The 19950-nt window shown below is 37.2% G+C and overlaps 1 protein-coding gene across 1 annotated transcript in view; it reads right to left on the bottom strand.

The window, feature by feature from the left end:
• Positions 1-660: 660 nt before the first annotated feature.
• The window catches only part of LOC112047502 (uncharacterized), a 76100-nt gene continuing 56810 nt past the window's right edge, over positions 661-19950 (bottom strand). The window contains exons 4-7 of the mRNA XM_052883398.1: positions 16279-16414; positions 6163-6296; positions 1949-2165; positions 661-888 (exon numbers count right to left, since the gene is read on the bottom strand). Coding sequence (XP_052739358.1) covers positions 740-888; positions 1949-2165; positions 6163-6296; positions 16279-16414 — 636 coding nt within the window. The 3' untranslated portion in view covers positions 661-739. The remainder of the gene's footprint in view (positions 889-1948; positions 2166-6162; positions 6297-16278; positions 16415-19950) is intronic.

The raw sequence follows: 19950 nt of genomic DNA, 5'->3' as shown, positions 1-19950 counted from the left end.
AAATCATCGCTATCAGCATGATATATTAAATATTCTTAAATAGTGTGCGTTTAACTTTATCAAGCAGTTTAAACAAAGCCGGGATTTTCCATTAATTTTACCAAACATCAAGTATTACAATAATTGCTCATTATAGTATGAAATTGTTTACTCCAATTTATTCTCAAAATAATAATTTATGGGCGCGAAGTCTGAGATACCTGCAAAATATTAATTGATAGAATTTATTACGTCCGCTTAGTCGAATTTTCGCCTAAACTTTGAATATAAATTATAACGACGCACCGTCGACTTATTTTCATAAATTTCTGGAATTTACAACAAAAATATTTCTTTAAATTCATTTAATACAAGTAATAACAAACTTTTAATAATTATGATATATTTATATTTTAATATATTTTAAGTAAGTATGTTTATATTTTATTTAAATGAGAAAAATAAATTCATCTACACAGAATAGACTGGACATGCTAAGTATTTCTTATTAAATAAATAAATACTCGTAATTAAATAAATACAACAGATACAAAATTATAGTTATTTTTTTACTAAAATATGGTTTTTCTTTAAAAATAATTATAACATTTGCGCGCTTGATATAGTCTATTATATAATTTTTATCGTATTTTAACATAAATTAAAGTATTAAAGTACAAATTAGTTACACATTGGTAGCGGAAGTTTTAGAGAAAAAAAAAACAAATATGGACATCAAAATATTCAAAGCTACATACACTTACAATTTTAATTTCTCTATCAAGTTGAAAATCGTAATGATGAGTAAACTATGGTAGCTTATAACTAAATAGCTGGAACGATTTTGATCGAACGTTATTATTTTAACGGGAAGCTGCGTCGGCGCCGGTAACATGCGTACTACGTTCACTGTGAAATAATAACAACTTCATTAAAAAACTCATAAATGAAAAATCCCTTAAATATCCCAAAATTAAATACCAAACAGAAAGAGCAATACCGTCACAGGATCTTTGTTTTTACTGAAAACAGAACCAGTTTGAAACACACAGTGTATATTGTTATTAATACATTTTTCGGTATTTAAAGTCTTAAAAAATACATAAGCATAAACACACCTCATTCGCACGAGAAGATTTTTTAACGGACGTTAAAAAAGCGTTCAAATACAAAAAATGCATTCCCAAGTATATGTTCACACGACAGCGTTTTAAAAACACGACGTCTTTTTTAGCGGTTTCGCATTTTTAATTTTGGCTTTAATAACTTTTTTATATTTTTTTAATTTTGGCTGCAGTCTGCCGTACCATGATATTGTATTGTATCTTGACATACAGTTTTTTATAAGTTGCTACAAAAACTGTATATATGTATATTATAATGAACTTTATGAACCTATCAAAATATTTTTAATTTTGGCTGCATTCTGTGACTGACTTTATTTAAACAGCATCTATCGAAAATATATTTTTTTTTAATTTCGGCTATAGTCTGCCGTACCATATTGTATTGTATCATTTGTAGCTACAAAAACTGTATATCAAGATAAAAAAATTGGAATATAAACGGAAAAAATAATTGATTTGTTACACCATGTTATTTTTAATACATGGCTGGCGGACAATCGCATCTTGGCAGTCAGTCAGTCAGCTGGTATAAACCAAAAATATATTAAAAAATATATGGGAAGCAAACGGATGAAACAGCTAAAAATTAAAAACAAAAATTACATAATAATATTATTTTTGATAGATCGCTGGCGGGCAATCGTACCTCGTTAGCCAGTTGGGTCAGCTAGTATGTACATAAAAAATATTAATGAAAAAATGGGATACAAAGGGATAAAACAGCTAAAAATGAAAAAAAAAATACAATTATTGCATACATTTTTTAATAGATGACTGGCGGACACTGGTACCTCGTCATCATGTCCGTTGGTTATGTTCATGTAACAAAAAAGTCATCTTACCAGGTACCGTATTGTTCTGGAGGTCGGCAAACCCCTCAGTCAGGCTGGCGTAGCTGGGTATGGTGCTCAGGCAGGTAATGTACACCGTCTGATTGGGCGACAGCTGCAGGTTCGACAGAGGGAAGCGGAGGGAGGAGTTGGTGAGGGACAGCGGCTGTCCATGGTGGTGACGGTGGACGTTCACTGTTCCGTGGGGTATCGTCAAATGCTCATCGACCTGGTGACAGAAAATACTTATTGGTAGGCGTCCACAGATCCACGTCACACGCATCGCATCAAACGGTAAAATCCGTATTACTATATTATATAGATAATCATACAAGTACGTCTTTTGGTTCTTTAATTCGTTTGATACGATGCGTCGGTGTACGATGCGGTTCTGTGGACGCCTACGTTTCGTCATTGATATCATTATTGATTACTCTTACTAAACAGCAGAGCTGGTTAGTAACAATTTTTGATGAACTCCCCTCCTCCCAATTTGTATGAATAACGAAGTCCACCAAAAATTCGTACGTTTCAGCCGTTTTTTTCTGTTGATGAAAAAAAAATTCTGCTTAATTAATAGTAATGTAACTTAACAACCACATTGTCCTACAAATTGCGTGTGTTTGTGTGAACAAACATACGCACGTATGTTTGTTCATCCTTTACGCTGCGGCTAATGAAGCGATTTGGCTGAAATTTGAAATGGAAATAGATTTCACTCTGGATTAACACGTAGCACGGAAAAATCCATAGGTTCCCGTAGGATTTGTGAAATACTGAATTCCACGCGTCCATCCGTCGCGTAATACAATAAATAAAAAATAAATTAATGTCAGTCCTATTTTCACAGTGAATTTTCATTATGTAATCAACGATACAACAGGTAAGCGTCAGATAAAGTAAATAAATCAAAATTCACATACAAGCTTGTTGCGTAATTGAAATGAATGTGTCCGATATATTCTGTTTTTGTTTTAGCTTTCTGTTGTGTTTTATTTTGCACGAACCGTTCCAGTTTTGGAATCAATCGCATCGGGCATTACTCAACACTGTGCTGTGTTTAATTAATTTCTCAGTTCAATGCGTTTTCAGTTCGCATTCTAAAATTAGCCCGCGAAGCTGCATTGACGTAGATTGGTTCCAAATTTATCTGACCGCTCGAAATCGATGTTCCTAAATCAAAAGGCTAGTTGATACTCTTTTTAAAATGGTGTTATATTATTCATTGCTAGCCGACGCTCGCGACTTCGTTCGCGTGAAATTCGATGTAAACTACCCCTACCCCGCCTGATGAGGTTTGAACCCTAGACTCGGCGGTCACAGTCCGACACCTTAGTGCTACTGGGGTTAATCAAAGTAAGTCGAAAGACATTACCTATCAGAGGAATACCTCGCAGGACATTCTAGGAAGGTGCTCGCTGTGTAATTTTATTGACCATACCATCCAGACCAAATAATTGCAACTAAGTTATATAAAAAACTAGCTGACGCCGAGCGGTTTCACCCGCGTGGTTCTCGTTTCCGTAAGAGTGCGGGGATAATATATAGCCTATAGCCTTCCTTGATAAATGGGCTATCTAACACTGAAAGAATTTTTCAAATCGGATCAGTATTTCCTGAGATTAGCGCGTTATAGATATAGATCAAATAAGTATGGTGTATTAGTAGCACCGGCCCACCATACCATTTAAGGTTTTAACCTAAACTACAGAAAACAGTACCTAAACACAACAACAGCTCCTTGTCAGCAAAGCATGGCGGGTATGGAAAAAACAATAACGTTTCTTTATTTTACTGCAGAACCCTGAAAAGACGGAAGCTATCAAATTTGTATACAACTACCGCTGGGTTTGATGTATTCATACCGAGCGCCGAAATATCGATGTCCTAAAAAAATATACGACCACAGTTCTGTGCAGCTCGCGCAGTAAAAGTTTTATGCGAAGATAGATGACCACATAAAAGGTAATCGCGCGTTTTATCAACACAGGTATACTGTTTCTATGGATTTAGTTTGTGAAGTGTCATCATTATAGACGAAGAGCTGGCGAAAAATCCATCTCACATTTATAACGGACGGATATATTTTGTTTTATATTTCAACTAGAAGACGCTCGCGACTTTATACGCGTGAATCTATACTAATATTATAAAGCTGAAGAGTTTGTTGGTTTGATTGATTGAACGCGTTAATCTCAGGAACTACTTGTCCGATTTGAAAAATTCTTTCAGTGTTAGATAGACCATTTATCGAGGAAGGCTATAGGCTAATATATTATTCCCGTGTTCCTACGGGTACGGGAATTACGCGGGTGAAACCGCGCGGCGTCAGCTAGATTTTATAACAAAATGCCACATAAAACCAAGGAATCTCTCAATCAATTCAAAGTTTTTATCGAACGAAAGCTAGAAAAGTCATAATATAAGTGATAAAGAAGCTTGGAAATGAAATGCACTATATATATGACTGGCTTTAACTGGGCTGGCTACCTAAATAGATACCTATTGTTAGATGGCGGTAAAGCAAAAACTGGCTGAGTGTGTAACGAATCAAGGCGCGTTTGAAACCTTCGTAACTTTAATTCCAAGTTTTCAAGGACCACTTAATGCATAGTTGGACAAGAAATTTTTAAATTTTTACTTATAGCGCATACCTTAATTAAAAACCTTATGCACGCTACTGGTTTCTGAAGCAGTTTTACAAAATAATACATTACCTATTCCCTGCATTTTTCATTGCTTTCACAGTTGGATTTAATTAACAAAATACGGTTTTTTTCATTCGAAACATTGAGGTTGTACGTAAATAAATAAGGCTTTGGTTCTAGCGGGGGTATAAAAACGTAATAACTTCCGCTTTTGGTCATGATGCAGCTCCGGAGGTGTTAAAAGGATTATACGATGGCAAGATCTCTGTAAATATTTTATTTACTTTTTTCCCTCATTGCGGTAGAGTCGAAAGAAAAGAATATCCATACTAATATTCGTATAATAAATGTAAAAGTGTGTGGGTATGTGTGTTTATTTATCCGCCTTTCACGGCGAATTGACCTGTTTTTTAAGTGGAGATAGTTGAAAGGATGGAGAGTGACATAGGCTGCTTTTTGTGTGAAGCTCCCACTTCCCTAAAATAGGGGTTGGAAGTTTGTATGGAGCATTCCGCAATTTTCAAGGTAGAAAGCTAAAAATTGGTATGCAGACTATTTGTGAGTATTTTAGGGTAGGGGTAGGGTACGGATAGGGGTAAGGGAAGAAGTGCACATAAGTCAAAGCGAAGCTTGATCGGTCTGATCTGATTTATTTTTTAAATCTGTATGACATCCGATACTAGAACAAAATCATAAGAAGATCGACATTTTACATGTATATTTTGTACCAGAATAATCGTATCGGTTTTTTTTTATTTCTTTTTTTATTCTTTACACGTTAGCCCTTGACAACAATATCACATGATGGTAAGTGATGATGGAATTTAAGATGGAAGCGGGCTAACTTGATAGTAGTTGGATGAAAATCCCTTTTAGTTTATACACGATTTTCTGAATATAAATTACAAAATAATTATAAATAAGTTAATGAGAGACAATAACATAAATACCATGTAAAATACCCAGCGCATCTACATTATGCGTAATTGGGCAATTACGAAAGTAATTTTGGGCAAACGGTTCGGAAACACAATGTAGCTGGAAATAATTAATCGGAAATATTGTGATTAACGTACGATTGATTTCAAAATGAAAACTGTTGAGACTAATAAAGCGATGCAATTTTACGAGTAGGAACGCTGGAACTTCGTCCTTTGGATAAGCACGAGTAGTAAGTACATATTTTTTACTAGCTGACGCCGCGTGGTTCATAGCGTTCACCAGCGTGGTTTCCTTTCCCGTAGAAATACGGGGATAAAATAACCTAACTATCGAGAGAGGCTTTAGTATAGATTATCACGGCTCTAATTGTGGTACTAACCTTCATCATCATCTCCTTACCCTTATCCCACTTAAATGGGGTCGGAAAAATATGTCAATCTTTTCCATTCGTCTCTATTACTCATCAACTCATCATCCTTTTACACACATGTCCTCTTTCACACAATCCAACCTCTTCTTTGGCCTTCCTCTCCTCTTATGTCCTTTCACTTGCACATTCAACATTTTTCTAGTAATATGACTTTCCTTCCTACGTATTACACGTCCATACCAAGCCAATTGTATTGTGGTACTAACCTTAACATTATTAATAAGCCAGGTGAGGTGGGGTGCGGGGTATGCGGGAGCGCTCTGGCACGATGCTTCCAAGTCCTCATTCGATGACAGCTTTTTGTGCTTTATCTTTATTCTTGGACGGAACTTCTGACGAACTGTAAACAAAAATCATGCTTAAATCGAATTGAAAGAAAACTATTCGTAAAGCAGCTAAATTCACCTAAAACCATGGAAGCCCTAGCCCTAGCAGTGCGAACGCGAAAGTCCTACTCTAGGGCTTTCGTGTTCAGCGTGGCTTAACCCTTTACTACTTATCTGCGGTGTCAGAGACCGCAACGAATTTTCAAATTCATTTTTTTCGTAAATTGAGGGGCATTCTGCGGAGCCCGTTTGTGTACCCTTTCTAAACATCAATCTGTGCGGGAATAACATACGTGCACGTGTTTGTCTTCGGGCAGTAAAAATGTTTCGCCAGCGATCTCTGAGACCGCACATAAGTTATGGAACTGAAATTTAGGGTAGGTGGTTAAGGGTTAAATGGAAAATACTCTGATTGGTTGAAATTATGAAAATTTGCAGTTATTGTCATAATAAAAGGTCTATTTCAATTTGTCACACTATTTTGCTATATAACCACAAAATTTTAGCTTCTCGCCACCTTCCTAAGATTTGAAAACCATCTCTCCTGAACTTCCTGAAAATTATAATTGTAAGCGACCATTCGATCAGGGCGTCTGTCAGTTCTGATAATAGATTCTAAATTTAAATATCGATTAGGAATGAAGTTCTCTGAGTGGTTACGTATACGAGGACGTCTATTATAGTAAATGTTATTTAATAATTGAAATTATATATTTAGCTAATGTATTTATTTGGATGCGATTTGCTTTATATGTTTAAAGCTAATTTTGTAGAAAATATTGGGTTTTTATATGTATATTGTATATTAAAGACTGCATAAATGAATTCAAAGATATTTCCAAATCGAGATGAAAGAATTTGTGATACAAATTACAAACATTTTAAATTATATTCCAATTCCAATGAATATTTTTTATAGAAAATAATTTATTGAGGAATCACCTACTACGAAAATCCAATAATCCGATCTGAAAATGTCACTGCAATGAGAGGGACTTTAAAGTTTATCCACTATTATTATTATTTTTTTTTTGGCTGAACTCCTAAACCGATTTAGATTAAATTTGGCATAGAGATAAACAAAATCTTTGAGCAGAAAATAGGCTACTTATTTCCGGAAAATTTCGTAGTTCCCGAGGGATTTGTAAAAATAGACTTACTCTCTAACAGAGGTCGCGCACTCTCCATCCGATTTTTTTATAAAAGTAACGGTTGAAATACAAACTGATTACACAGTTTTAAGCTTAAAAAATCACAGTGAAATATAATTCCGGAAGAGCATATTCGACATACAAAATAAGGTTAAGGGGTCAGAAGTACGAATAGGCATATTTTCTTTCGAGCTGCTCTCCATTCGCAGCGGCAAAAAGGCTGAAAATAGGGGAAAAACAACTACACATGTCTGTGTAGGCATTTTTAACGTTCGGCAAAGCGAAGCGACTAGTCGAAGGGAGAAAATTGCACAAAGAGGCTCCGTTGAGCGAACTAAGCCGGACAATATTGTGCATTATAACATATTCTTGGAGTTAATATTCTGGCAGAAGATTTTAGATATTTTATCATGTAACTGTTTTTTCAATTGACGAAACCATATGTATAGTTTATAGTAAAAAGTAAGTTAATATTGTAAGTACCTGTTGCTTTAAAGGTGATTTTAAAAAAGTCATAATGTAATAGATTAATCGTTGTGTTAGAACATACTAGCGGACAACCCGCGACTTCGTCCGCGCAGAATTCACTTTTTCGCAAATCCCTCGGGACCTATAGATTTTTTCGGGATAAAAAGTAGCCTATTTGTTAATCCAGACTATAATCTATCTCTGCTTTAAATTTCAGGCGATTCGGTTCAGTAGCCGAGGCGTGAAAGAGTAACAAACATTCATACCATCAAAATCATAAGGTTTTCGTAAATCTCGTGAATCCAAGGATTTTTTTGGGATAAAAAGTAGCCTATGTGTTAATCCAGAGTAAAATCTATTTCCATTCCAAATTTTATTCAAATCGGTTTAGTAGTTGCGGCGTTAAAGAGTAACAAACATCCATACAAACTTTTGCGTTTATTATATTAGTAGGAAGTAGGATTATATAGTTACAAAATTACGGTTAAATCTTAATTTGCTAAATAGTTAGGCATTTAATTGATCCTCTGAAATATAAAAAACATTTTTTTTGGTAGTTTTTCTGCAGGTAAAAAGAGCTCAACGTTCTCCAAGCTACGTCTCGCTACGAAGCTACGAATGCCTCTGACAGGTATACTAGGCTCGCGTTTCGCTTATCTCGCCCCAGTGGCTACGCGAACGCGTTTAGACTATTATCTGATTCTTGTACTGCAGAGTTAGTATTACATACCATGTTGCTTGGAACTTCATAATTTCACGTACTCTAGATACTGGTGTGATAAGCATGTGCCGTAGTTGAGACGGCGTAAGTAGATTGTTTTACAATAATCATTACAGAAACAAAGATTATAATTCTATACCCATTAAATCACATTGGGGCAACTTGGTGAGTCTGGTCTAGGGTTGCCAACATTTTTTCTGAAAAATATAGTATTTATCACATTTAGCTGTAAAAATATAGTCCTCTTAAAAATATAGTATTTTATGGAATAAGCAAAAAATCGACATTAAAAAAAACAATATTTTTTTAATCTTGTTGAAATTTGCATCATATACATCACATCTGATTTTATTTTTTTTAAAAGTAAATGCTATTTTTTAATTCGTTTGTTTAATGTTTGGAACTCAGTAAGATAGAAAAGTTCGGATAGGCTAGAAACTATTGCATCTGTCTAAAACTAACGTTCAAAGAATGTTCAACTAATGTTTAAAAGATTTAAAATGAGCTTGTTAAATAAGTGTTAAAAACATAGTTGGTTACGCCAGCGTTTAAATCCTCATATTATACCTTACCTGTTCCTAAACCATTAAACCTGAAGTCCCTAACCTTACCTTAAAATAAGGCACAATATATACTGGCCACACCATATTGTGGCTAGCAACACTGCGTGGACTATGCCCGCGCGGTCAGTACGAAACCTACCGCGGTGATGATATAAGCCGTTAAGTACTATCGAGTATGCCACGTGTGAACGCGAAGTGCATCTCAGGATGGTAATAATATAAGCCATCCGTTCAGTGTGAACATTATATATAAGTGTAAATGTGTGCCTAAACTGTACCTTCCATTTGTCTCGGGGTTTCTTAATTGCTGTATTCCCCGAGCAATCATATATATGGTGACGTCTCATAAACCAGTGGTTGGCCGGTCATCTTCTCGAAGTCGGCTGGAAACGCGAGTGGATATCAAAGGTACGTGCCTTATTATTCCCGTCTGGTTCCTGTCCGAGTCCTGCCATATCACATCTTAAATCCCAAAATACAGTCCACTATCGAAGCATACGTTGGCGTCATCATAAGTGGTCCTTCGAGCCGGATATACCACATAAGTGGTTCCTTTCGAATAGGATTCACCACATAAATGTTCCATACAAGTCGGATATTTATTGGTTCCTTACCGTAAAATAAAAATTATAGGTTATGTATGACCTGCCGGTTTGGTCACACTCACACGCATAAGTTATTAACTATATTAACAACTAATCCCTTATTAGAATACGAGATTAAAGGCTCTAATACGTGGAATTAACGTTAATTGTTCGTAACAACACATAATATAAATTTAATAAAACAAATAAGTTATTGCGTCATTCTTTTCTTGTCCTATACTGGTATAGATTCACATATAACTTGGTTATCTGAACTCCCCGGTTGGCTAAAATAGGATACCTACGCTTATTTATATATATATTTTCAATACATATTCTGTATTTATTTATATAAAAACAAATAAGTTATTGTGTCATCATTTTCTTGTTTAGATCGGCATAGAATCACATATAACTGAGTTATCTGATCTCCCCGGCTAGCGGAATAGATACCTACGCTTATTTGTATATAACTTCAATAAATATTGTGTATTTATATAAAACTAACATAATTTAAAACAAATCGCCGCATACGTCGCTTTTATCTATAAGTGGAAGTAAAACGGAACAGCATTCTATACGATATACAAGGCAGATTACTGTAGCCGTTTATACAAGCATCGACGATACGCGACGCGCAATCTATTTCGACCTATTCGGGTTTCACTTGTTAGTTCGAATCATGATATTAGATTACGATCGGTTGAGTATTTTATGCGATATTATACGACAAAATACTGTAGCCACCTTCACTAGATATACCGCGCGCCATTAAGTACGCGACGTGTATACCTATTGTAATCGTTTGGGTTTTACTTGACCTAATTATCAACGAAGCAGCTAGCTGCGCGTGCATTTACAATACGCGAAGTAAAATTTACCAACTACCCGCGTTTGAAAAATAAAACATAATTATTAAATTATTAATTATTTGCGGTCGGTTATAATATTCTATGCGATATTATACGACAGAATACTATAACATACGACATAAATATCTACATAAATATTTGTTCGGGTTTTACTTTTAACTCGAATTATAACATAATTATTATAGTTGCTTTTTGGTACTTGTGATATGCATGTAATTATCACGATGCATATCAAATTATCTCTCTTGCTTGCTAAGCGTGAGGCCTTATTTAATTTCGTGCAAAATATTTATGATTTGTCGCGAGACCCTGAGGTTTTCACGAACGTCGAGAAAAGGGAACACTTTCTAGACCAATCGTTTCAAATAGACTCATTGCGAGATAAATTTAAGTCATTAGTTGACGAATATAACACCTGCTTAATTAGTTTAGACTCAAATGCACTTCAGGATAATAAGTGTTTATATACTTTCGAAACTTTATACAATAAAATTAAAAGAACCCTTGCAAAATGTTCAGATACCTACACTTCTTCTCCTGATAGTGTGCAGAAATATCAAGCTTATGTAAACACAGTTGATAAGCCTGTAAATAAATGTTTATGTAAAAATATTACACACACACATATACACGAATGTGTTGCATTTAAAAAATTAATAACCCCTCAAGAACGACTTGAGTGCGTTAAAAGAAAGAATGCTTGCGTGAACTGCTTTTCTATTAAGCATAAGGTCAGTCAGTGCCAGGCTCCTCCCCATTGTTTTTGTGGTCTAAAACATAATAAAAAACTACATTTTGTAACAACGGGGAATCGAACCGGGGACAGCACTCGTGAGCTCTCGAGCTCGACTGGGGTGACGTCACGCGCGCACACGCCGCGCGCTGCTACGATCTCGCGGCAAGCTCCGCCCCCTTTCGTAGCGGACGAGCGAAACGACGTAGCACTTAGCACTTCGAGCGTAGGTTATAATATCGGCGCTACGCCGCTCGATAGATTAAAATTAAAACATTGTTCTCACGTTGTTGACGGGAACATTAAAAATAATATTCGTGTTATCTCGTCGCTTGTTAATAATGAAGTGAAAGATAAATTACGCACGGTTGTGGTACATACGCTTGGTCTACCACACCTGGCAGGTATCCCGCTTTCTGTTGAAAGTTTCGGTGTCCCTGACCAAATGGACGCCTCATTAGGTGTCTATGCGTCTCCGCATCTACTAGTTTCCGAGGGTGTCCATGCATTACGTCGCGACCCGTCGGCGCCTATAGTGTTGCGGAGAGTTTTAGGTTGCGTGCTCATGGGCACTGCGCCCACGCTGCCTTCAATAAACGCCCATGCCTTAGCGTGGCGTTTTCGGGAATATGAAGAATTGCCTTCAATCCTTATACCCAGTAGGGTCTTAAATCACCCTCCTGTGATAAAAACCGTGCACCATAAGATAGCTGGTTCGCGTTGTTTTACACAGGATGGTGACTTCTATTATAAAATAAGTGTAAAGAAAGATGCGACATGCATTAAGCGCTCCATCTTGTCAACTAGTGTGCGTCAGTGGGACATAATGTGCTTCATTGCTCCCACAGTCGCATATACAAAATTGATAATTAAATTAATGTGGCAATTAATCCTAGATTGGGATACTGTAACTCCGATATACATCATTAAGATGTGGAGACAGTTTTGCGCTGAGTTACCAGCTCTAAATAAACTTCGCATACCGAGTCATGCAGGCGAAGATGAAAACTGTGAGGTCATACTCTTAGGCCTATCAGATTCTAATTTTACAGCCTACGGTGCCGTAGTTTATTTACACGTGAGTTCGCCCGCTGGTAACACTGTAAGCCTTGTCTGTGCGAATAATAATTTTACATTGACAAAACCATACTCGATCGCTCGTCTCGAGCTTTTAGGAGGTGTTTTGTCGAAGCTAATTCGCACAATACGTGATAATTACGCCGAACGCATCCCAATCAAGGCTACATATGCATTTAATCGTGTTGTTCAGATTACCGAGAACATCTCGCCTGACAACTTTCAGCATGCCGGCACTGAGAACTCAGTTGACATTTTGTCCAGAGGTGTGACTCCGGAGAAGCTCATCTCTCACCCTCTGAGTGACCACGGTCCCCCGTGGCCCTCTTTGCACCCGTCTCAGTGGCCGTTAATGACCTTAGAGTGGCAGTCGATCAATGACGTGCTCGATAAAAAGGTTATAGCGCTTGCTCTGTGTATACTTACAAAGCACGATGCTTTGCACGAGCTTGCTCTTCACACTCCTTCGTGGAGTAAACTTCTACGTATAAATGCATACGTCTGTAGGTTTTTAAAATTATTGTTTCGTCGTAGTACTCCGATAGTAACTGCTGGTGATTTAAATTTAGCAGAAAATAAAATGCTTCGTGCGCTGCTAATCCAGCATTACGCTGATGAATACGTTAATAATAAAAACTTTTCACCAGCGCTTAATCACTTAAGACCATTCATTGAGAATGGCCTGATTCGCGTTGATGGTTGGTGGTCGGATGTACGTGCGCGTCCACGGTTGAAGTCCACCAACTTCACAGGCTGTAATTGTGCAGGTCCTGTATCGTACGTCCCTATACGTCAACGGGGCGTACACGGCAAAGAAATTTATCTTTTGCTGTACACGTGTCTCACTACGAGATCTATTCATATTGAGGTTTCTATCTCATTTAGCACGCATAGTTTCCCAATAACTAAGCGCGGCGCTGCTTCCTACCTTCGGGACCTCTATAGATTTCTCAATGAAAAATATTACCCGAAGTTAGAGCAAGAATGCGCAGAGAATAGAATATGGATGTTTATTTGTTCTAACTCTCCACACTTTGGTGGTTCGTTGGAGAACATGATCAAAGTAACAAAATCCATCCTCTTTGAAGTTATAGGACAACAAATCCTTTCTTATGAGGAGCTCTGCACCGTCTTGACGCAAGTAGGATGTCTGCTTAGTTCGGGCCTGCTGATCGTGCTGAGCTCAGGATCGTCCGAGCCTTTGGCACTTACGCCAAGTCGTATCTTTTTATATACCGCTCCATTAAATTCACTCCCTGCACCTGTAGTCGATACACGCGTTACTTTGACTGACAGACAGATAGTAGGGAAAGTGTTCTCTTTGAAGGACGGCGTCACTCGTGTGGCGAACGTGAAAACGTCTGGGCGTACTTATACTCGTCCGGTGATCCGTTCGTGCCCTCTACCGACTCAATGAAATCATAATTAGTTTATTGAGCTGGAGGAGTGGCTAGGAGTAGGTAGTTAATAAGTAGACACTCATAATATAACATAACATAACATAACATAACATACCATAACATAACATAACATAACATAGCATAGCATAACATAACGTAACGTAACATAATATAAGAAAACTTAAAATAAATTAACACTGTACTGTAATAGATTATAGGGTCGCTTAATATACATTACGTATCGAGCACTCTACGGTTTAGTTTGGAGCTTTTTTAATGGGTACCCATTAAGGGGGGGCGTATGGTTACGCCAGCGTTTAAATCCTCATATTATACCTTACCTGTTCCTAAACCATTAAACCTGAAGTCCCTAACCTTACCTTAAAATAAGGCACAATATATACTGGCCACACCATATTGTGGCTAGCAACACTGCGTGGACTATGCCCGCGCGGTCAGTACGAAACCTACCGCGGTGATGATATAAGCCGTTAAGTACTATCGAGTATGCCACGTGTGAACGCGAAGTGCATCTCAGGATGGTAATAATATAAGCCATCCGTTCAGTGTGAACATTATATATAAGTGTAAATGTGTGCCTAAACTGTACCTTCCATTTGTCTCGGGGTTTCTTAATTGCTGTATTCCCCGAGCAATCATATATATGGTGACGTCTCATAAACCAGTGGTTGGCCGGTCATCTTCTCGAAGTCGGCTGGAAACGCGAGTGGATATCAAAGGTACGTGCCTTATTATTCCCGTCTGGTTCCTGTCCGAGTCCTGCCATATCACATCTTAAATCCCAAAATACAGTCCACTATCGAAGCATACGTTGGCGTCATCAATAGTATTTTTACGTACTTTATATTTGTTCAACAGTACGCAGACCCGAAATATAGTACAATACTATATATTACAGCAACGTTGGCAACCCTAGTCTGGTCTATATATTAATCACCTACAATGAGAAACTAAGAGCCGTGATAGCCCAGTGGATATGACCTCTGCCTTCGATTCCAGAGAGTGTGACTCCGATCCGGGGCATGCACTCCCTACTTTTCAGTTGTTTGCATTTTAAGAAATTAAATATCACGTGTCTCAAACGATGAAGGAAACCTCTCCGCGTGTCTGAAGTCTGCCGATCTGCATTGGGCCAGCGTGGTGGACTAATGGCCTAACCCCTCTCATTCTGAGAGGAGACTCGAGCTCTGCAGTAAGCCGAATATGGGTTGATAACGAACTAATGAGAATCTTGGCTTTAAAATAGGCTGATGATGATGATGATGATGATTGGTTTAGCTACATTCTCAACTTGATAGAGAAAAGATAAAAGGAACTTTGACTCTCCGTGCTCTAAAGAGCACGGAATGAATATCCTTACTTTCAAGACGTCTTACTTAAGCCTGACTAATAGGTACTTAATACAATCAAAGTATTCGGTTTCGGTTTCTTATATTTCAACATTTATTTTCCTTGTTCTCGTAACAAAATAATATATTATTATTGAAATATCCAATTTCAAAGAGCGGCTTAGAATAATATTTATTCTCTCAGCTTGAGATTGAAATATTGTTAGGTGTCGTATTGGTGTTATGTGAAAGAAAATAAATTTATTATCTTTTATATTCATTGAGGAATATATATATTTGAAGAAGTTCAGGAAAAACTATATTCTTAACTTTAGCTTTCTGAAAATTACTGAAATCAAATTAATTTTAACCAATAAAAAAATATTAAGTATAACATAAAGATAAACCCCATTTTTAAAACAAAAATATTAAATACATAAATACATACAACCAAATATGTAAATACATAAAATGTCCAATAGAAAGCTGTTCTTTTCCCAGCTGGAATAAAATCAACTAACGGCAGTAAAGAGCCAACTAGTTCCAAATTGTGTACTTAATTTATTTATTATTAGGCTACGCCCTGCTGTATCATCCGCGTAGTTGCAGTTCCCGTAAGAATACGGGGATAAAATAAAGCCCACTTACACACTTACAAATTACGTGGCTTTCTAGTAGTAGTGGGTTTTAAGCCCTATATTTTATGTTCTTATAGGCTAAAAATAATTTGTTCTGCTTAGTTGACACTCGGAATAAAGTCCCAGCCTCCATACAAAATTGGGACAAGTCCTTTAAAAATACAATTTAGTATCTAACCCTATACTAATATTATAAAGAGATGAAGTTTGTGAGATTGCAGCGGATAATCTCTGGATCTACTGAACCGATTTTGATAATTCTTTTACCAATAGAAAGACACGTTATTCGCTAACATCATAGAATATGTTTTATCTCTGTATTCCCAAGGAAACGAGACCTACGCGGGCGAAACTAAAGGGCGTCTGCTAGTATGAAATAAATGAGAATTTTTATTTGCCAAATAACTCAAAAGTAAACGTTTCTGTCAGGTTTTACTCACCAATAACGCTCACTTCGTGTATTTTGGACGCTTTTGAATACAGTGGAATTTCTAGGGCTATTTCACAGGCGTAGGACCCGGCCGCTGCGAAATCCATTCTCTCCAACGTTATTGAGGTTGGTGTCATTTTGGGTAGCTGTAACAAGAAATGAGACGATAAAAATGTGTCTGTTAATTTAATCTCTTTTAAACTAGATGGTTATTATATTGGGTTCCTTTTTGGAATATACTCTTCTTTACAATATTGATACCATTATATTCGACTTTACAATAAAATGATTTATGCGTAAAAATACAGTCTTCAGGCCTGTTTTAAAAGTACCGGTTTAACCGGTAACCGGTAAAGTAGTTTGACGGCTTCCGTGGCGCAGTGGCATGCGCGGTGGATTTACAAGACGGAGGTCCTGGGTTCGATGCCCGGCTGGGCCGATTGAGGTTTTCTTTCTTTCTTGGTCCAGGTCTGGCTGGTGGGAGGCTTCGGCCGTGGCTAGTTACCACCCTACCGACAAAGACGTACCGCCAAGCGATTTAGCGTTCCGGTACGATGTCGTGTAGAAACCGAAAGGGGTGTGGATTTTCATCCTCCTCCTAACAAGTTAGCCCGCTTCCATCTTAGACTCCATCATCACTTACCATCAGGTGTGATTGCAGTCAAGGGCAATCTTGTAAAGAATAAAAAAAAATGGATTATAATATAACACTAACGCATAGTAAGTTTTAACGTTTTAAACAATATTTAATTTTATGAAGAGGTTTTGCTTTTTAAAAAATAATTAAGATTTCTTTAAAGCCTGGTCTCTATGGGGTTTTTATTTAAAGTAGACCTTTGAAAACATTATTTGTAAATTTTTAAACATGAGTGTCGGTTTGTAATTTCAAACCTCGTATAACCAGGCTACTTTTTATACCTCATTAGAGACAATCGTGGTTCTGGGTTTCAATACGGACAAAGAAGCTGATTTTGCTCTAAAATGACTAAATATATTTAAGTATATTGGTACGAGTACGTATATAACCTGTGCCCAGAAACTTTGTAAAGTTTACGTACGTAAGTTTAGCAGTAGAAAGGCAAACTAATGTCCCAACTTTATTCCAACCGAGTTAACTAAATTGTGCCCATTGTGCTCCTTACAAATAAAAAAATATAGAAAGACGGCGTAAAATAAATGTATTTTATTAGACAAGACATGTTTACAGGCCTAGTAGTATTAGTCCAGCTGATAATGATGATAAGGAACCTACATTAGGGGATGCTAAATTTGGAGTTATTAAAAAGTCATGGAACCGATTAGTTTTTGTCGATTAGATGATAGGGAGAATAAATTATACCTTTTTGCTTTCAGCGGTGTGGAAAAAAACGTTTTTTATTACTGAAATCGTCAGAAAATATCAGCGGTTATTATTTGGGAGATTATGTTCTTTTTTGGCTCGAGAACAGAAATAGGTAGGTACAGGGTTTTATTTTGTAACTCTGGGACTTTTACATTCCCGTAAGTTTCGCTCAATTTCAAAATGCACACCTTATAGCTATTAACTAACCTAACTTATCTGCTGGTTAGTTTTTTTCTTGCCCTAACCGCCCTTAGCGTACGTGGGAGGCTTCAGCCGTGGCTATTTACCACTCTACCGACAAAGACGTACCGCCTTGCGATTTAGCGTTCCGGTATGATGGCGTGTAGAAACAGAAAGAGGTGTGGATTTTTATGCTCCTGCGAACAAGTTAACCCGCTTTCATATTAGATTGCATCATCAATTACCATTAGGTGAGATCAAGGGCTAACTTGTAAATAATAAAAAAAAAAAACATCAATACTAAGGGCTCAACAACGTGCAAGGTTTTGTATGTTCATCTGCCACGCTTGTGTAAATCCAAAAATCTTCTATCCTCTACTATGACTTCTAGTTAATAAAGCAACTTATACAGAACTGTACCAACAAAATCGTCAAATCAACAGTGAGAAAAACTTTACTTTATTCCTTGAAAATGTAAAGGAGAAATTTGGTGAAATTGCGAACAATAGCTACATATTGAGTAAGTTCAGCAATATGTAGAAAGGTTTTGTCTGTTCGTACATTCTCTTTTTGGTGTAAAGCGCTCTAAATGTAATGGAGTTTCAATGTAGTCTGCAATATCTTATTTGTATTCAACAATTCAACGTTCTGTTTTAGCCATTCCAACGTTTCTCACCTTTGAACGAGTAGTTTTTTTTAATTTTAACCGCCGTAAATGAACATCATCAGTAATAGAATTACTTCTGAAAGAGAATACATGGTAAAATACCATAATATCCTACAGTGCGCTGTCTTGTGCCTTTTAACTAAGGTATAGATCTTAAGGGTTCATTTAGCAGCACGTTGCCAACGGCAGCTGGCAACTGCTACCGACCACTCCAGTCGACTGGCGTTGACTGCCGTTTTTATCCCACATAGATAACAGATGATGATATAATTGTTTTTTTTTATAAAGAACATTTGTCATATTATATTCCCATTCGCCACAAACTAGTCGGAAAGGACTGTATTAGGAGTGGGTACGACCATAGACCAACGGCGCGGGGATCGAACCACCACCCCTCGTTGATGAGTCCGTCCGCTTTTACCGTTGAGCTATTGAGGTTTATTCCCTTATTATTATATTCCTTATCCCGGATGTCGTACCCAGAAGTTTTATAGGCATCTACGACAAAAACAAAGTAATCTTTAATTTTCAGAATTACAGTATTTCCACGGCTATTTCACTGTCAGCGCGATTAATACAAAACTACGAATATAATATTTTTCTATACATTTAAAGGTGTCGAGGCTTGTATAGAGCTGGCTGCAATTTTAAAAAAGCCTTCACAATTTTAAATAACTGCAGAGTTTGAAGCTCGAATTCTATTGAAAATGCCATCGTCCGCAGTTTTGTACATGACGTGCTCGCTGAGTCACCTCTTATGTTTGCAATATAACCTTTATTCCCAATGCCATAAGAGTTAGTAATACGAAAATGTTGAAAAGGCAATTTTGGATCCGAGACAGTTATGGGTCGAATACTACGTGATACATGTAAGGTATTGAACAGCCATACAAAAGTTTGCATCGAATTAGGTTCTCTTTGGACATTTATTAGATTCCAGGTAGATATTCGGTTGTAATTCAATTTATGAATGAAATATTGAATCAATTTCTGTACAAAGTAGTAATTGTTAATCCAAAAGTGGATGAAAAATGTATTACAATTGAAATAGAAATTATTCTAATCGATTAATGCAATATAATAATGTTCTCAATAATCAACATTAACAGCCGATGGACGTCCACCTCTGGACATAGGCCTCTTGCATGGACTTCCAAACAAAACGGTCACGATTCGCCAGCATCCAGCGGCTCCCTGCAACCCGCTTGATGTCCTAGATCCACCTAGTGAGGAGTCAATCAAAACTGCGCTTTTCGGTGCAGGGTCGCCATTCCAGCACCTTGGGGCCTCAACGTCCATCGGCTCTTCGAACTATGTGGCCTGCCCATTGCCACTTCAGCTTCGCAACTCGCTGAGTTATGTCTGTGACTTTGGTTCTTCTGCGGATCTCGTCATTTATGATTCGATCACGCAGAGAAACTCCAAGCACAGCTCGCTCCATCACCCGCTGAGTGACTTTTCCTTTCGCTAACTGTGGCCCTTATAAAAAGGCT

The sequence above is a fragment of the Bicyclus anynana genome, chromosome 9 (genome assembly GCF_947172395.1).
Source record: "Bicyclus anynana chromosome 9, ilBicAnyn1.1, whole genome shotgun sequence".
Taxonomy (NCBI): Eukaryota; Metazoa; Arthropoda; class Insecta; order Lepidoptera; family Nymphalidae; genus Bicyclus; species Bicyclus anynana.
This window is presented reverse-complemented; position numbering and strand designations above follow the sequence as displayed.